Raw genomic sequence first — 3,500 nt, 5'->3', positions numbered from 1 at the left:
TTCTTCTCTTTTTTTCTTCAGCCTTTGTCCCGATCGCAAGCGGAGTCGTTCGTCGTAATCAGTTTCGTCAGTTGGCTTTATCGAATGCCTGATCTGGGTGCAATCTCGAGGCTGTTCAATTCCCATCCAGCGTATCAAGCCACCGTTGTTTCGGCCTGCCTTTTGGTCGTTTACCATCGACTTCGATGTTCAGACCAATCTTGGCAAGTGAATTTTCGTTAGCACGAATTGCGTGACCATACCATCGAAGATACCTCTGTTGCGATTTTTCCACGATAGGTGCAACTCCATATCGATCGCGGATATCCTCATTTCGGATGTGATCAAAACGTGTCGGGCCACCAGTTCAACGCAACATCTTCGTCTCCATTATCGCAAGACGCCGTTCATTGTCTTTTATAGTTGGCCAACACTCAGAACCATAGAGGGTGACATGACCTCTAGCAACGACTTTCCATTACCCCAGATGTGTCGATTTCGTTCATTCGCGGAGCCAGAAGTACCTAAATTCTGAATGTGCTAATTGTCGAAGTTCTCTGATTCAAAGGCGTCAGTTCAATATCGTGAAAGCTAAGATGCGTCGGTTCTCATGAAATATTCTGCAATAGAATAAAATTCAAAAAGCAGGTGGAATAATTTATTATTGAATGAAATAAAATACTTTATTCAGTATTTTCCATGCAACCTGGATATTATGAATCGATAATTTGAAAAGATCAATAAACTATTCTTGCAAATAATGATTCCACATTATTCCTAATTAAAGTAAAAAACAGTTGATCACCATATGACCTTACACCGGCAATTTCAGCGTTTATGGAACATTTCAAAACTTAAAAAAAAATGCCAAATTGAGCATCTATTTTTATAGTTCGAAGTTTCCAAATATTACCACAGTCCATTGTCAAATATCCATTTGATCGATCAGTCACATTACAAATCTCATCGATTCGGTCCCATGTATGTCCTTCGATTTAAAAGCCGCTACGCTTCCAAGCGAGCATATAAAAGATGAATCACTTTTCGCCGGGGAAAACCCAAACAAATTATTTGACCGAGTTTCATGAAAACGAGTTTCAAACTAACTTTGCCAGTGAATCGATCAGCAGAAAGTGATCTGCATCGAACAAGATGGTATGTCTGGACAGTACATGACCTTTATCTATCGAAATCTAAGCGCAATCAGAAGCTGGGAGATACCCAGAATAATCATTGGAAGTTCCGGTGCTTTATGCAGTTCTCTGAGTTATCGCTATATCGTTGCTTGACCTCCTGGCTCATGTGCGGAATGACCTTAGATTCATCTACGTAAAATTAATTCATTCATTCATTACGTGTATGTCAACATAGCCACTGTTCAGTCTCCAATGGACCGCTTCAATATTTTTTTGTTATTTCTAGAGAGATGTAGATATCTTGGCCAGTGTTTATTATGGGTGAATATGTTTGATGACTGTAGCAGCGCCCATGGTCGAATCTCTTTCAGTTACAAGTTTCTTGTTTATCAAAAGTAGCTTGGAGCCTCATTGTTCCAAACATGCCAGCAGATAATACCAAATGCTATAAAAGATGCTGAAACGTGAGAGATAATAATCACTCGATCAGCGGACACACACTCTTTGACATACGAGCTTGAAAAGGGAATATGAGGCTTTTTACGGTAATGATTGGTTGCAAAAGATTTTTTAATATCTGAATATATTTGTGAACTGATATTTGTTTCTCTTTTTGCAGATCATCGCGGTTATAGTTGCACTTTGTGCAGTGGCAAGTATTGCGCAACAAGGGCCGAATGCAAGCGGGCAAGGTCGTGCCTTCGGTCAACCGGGAGTTAATCCAAATGGACAAGGTCGCACCTTTGGACTTCTTGGAAATGCATTGCTAGGAAGTGGACTTGGCGGGCTTGGCGGAGTTGGTGGACTAGGAGGTGGCGGATTAGGTGGTGGATTGGGTGGTGGATTAGGTGGTGGTGGGCTGGGAAGTCTCCTTGCTCTTGGACTTTTGGGAAGTTTGCTAACAGGCGGACGACCAGGTCTAGGAGGATTTAGACCAGGAGGTGGACTCGGCGGTTATTATCCGGGAGGCAGTGGTGGTTTTTATCCTGGTGGAGGTTTCGGTGGACTCGGATACCCTGGATTCGGTGGAGGATTTAGACGACAATTAGGATACGGTCGAAGTGCTGGTAACAAATAGGAAGTTATATATAACTGTTAGTGCGTTATAACACTGTATTTATTGACTGTATATAATAGTGAGGCTTCTACACTGATTCATTTTAAAATTTAGAATAATGCATTCTATCCTAACTTAAAACCCAATAAATTAATTTGTTTATTTGTGAAAAAGTAAGAATAAGTAAAAATATAAACTAAAGAAATGATTTGTATTTTTACGAAAAGAACAACCTTTCAAAGAGAAATGTAACATTCGTGAAAAGCAAACTAATGAAGTGAAATGTGATCTCAAAGTGCATAATTGAAAACGAACTAATTGAAATTTTTCCAAGTTTTTCTGAATTCTCGAAAGGTATTTAGTCCAACCGCAACTACCTCAAGGCAAAACCAAGTCTACCATTTTAGGGGTGGTATTGTGTAAAACTCGTAATATCATAGAGGTTGGAGAATTTCGAATTATGTAGGAAACTCAAACTTAGATAAGTTGCATTCTCTTCGTGATTGTAATAGAATTTTGGCCAGTCAATATTAAAAGCTAAATATCTATCTATTAGCTATGCATGCGCACGACAGATGTAGATAAGATGCAAGGTATTGTTAAAATCCATTTTAAGAGTACGATATGGTAATTGCTCAGAAGCAAATTAAACTTAATCGCGAATTGTTTGCAACGCATATAATATCTGGCATTTGATGTTCCACACCAAAATGTACTTCATAAATAAGTGGCTACAAAAATCGCTCCAAAAATCCAGGTTTTATGTAAATCGGTTTACTGTCTGTCTATCCGTCCATTTGTCTGTTTTTTTTGCCTAGAGTGTGGTATTTTTAACCATTTAAATTACCCCCTAACTCTTGTCCTCTTCCCGCGGAACGACCGCAAAGTATTACGTCGCGGGGTGAACATAGCTTTAGCCTCTTCCGTCACCCATCGATTACATTTGCAATCGCGCTTTTTCGCCTCCTCTGCGTCTTTCAACCTGTATTGAATTCATATTCCAGTCCTCCTGTCCTTCTCCTCTAGATTCTTCCTTTCCATTGCGTCTGAAGGACAATGGAAGCAGACATGCTCAGGCATGGCTTCGTCTGAGGGGGTTCTAAATTAATATTCAATTCTTTGGAAATAGAAAATAAAATTCTTTCTTTCCGGTCAGTGATTTAGTTACATGCGTGGATTTTAAACCCACTCAAAAACGTAGCATGTAACTACCGAAATACGTATCTGGGTGAATAAACCAAATCACTAATTTTAAGGAAGAATTTTATTTTTTATTTTCAAAGATTAAATTTAGCATTACTCTTGGAAGGGCCATGCTATGTATGTTG

General features: G+C 39.2%; 1 protein-coding gene across 1 annotated transcript; it reads left to right on the top strand.

Moving 5' to 3' along the window:
* Positions 1-1,193: 1,193 nt before the first annotated feature.
* Positions 1,194-2,378, top strand: LOC119659513 (acanthoscurrin-2-like). The gene is made up of 3 exons (XM_038067643.1): positions 1,194-1,336; positions 1,402-1,660; positions 1,735-2,378. Exons 2-3 carry the CDS (start codon positions 1,646-1,648, stop codon positions 2,191-2,193), a joined length of 474 nt encoding a protein of 157 aa, XP_037923571.1. The 5' UTR covers positions 1,194-1,336; positions 1,402-1,645; the 3' UTR covers positions 2,194-2,378.
* The last annotated feature ends 1,122 nt before the right edge of the window (positions 2,379-3,500 follow it).

The sequence above is a fragment of the Hermetia illucens genome, chromosome 6, assembly GCF_905115235.1.
Source record: "Hermetia illucens chromosome 6, iHerIll2.2.curated.20191125, whole genome shotgun sequence".
Classification (NCBI taxonomy): domain Eukaryota; kingdom Metazoa; phylum Arthropoda; class Insecta; order Diptera; family Stratiomyidae; genus Hermetia; species Hermetia illucens.
Note: the sequence above shows the minus strand (reverse complement) of the source record. Positions and strands in the feature narration are given on the sequence as shown.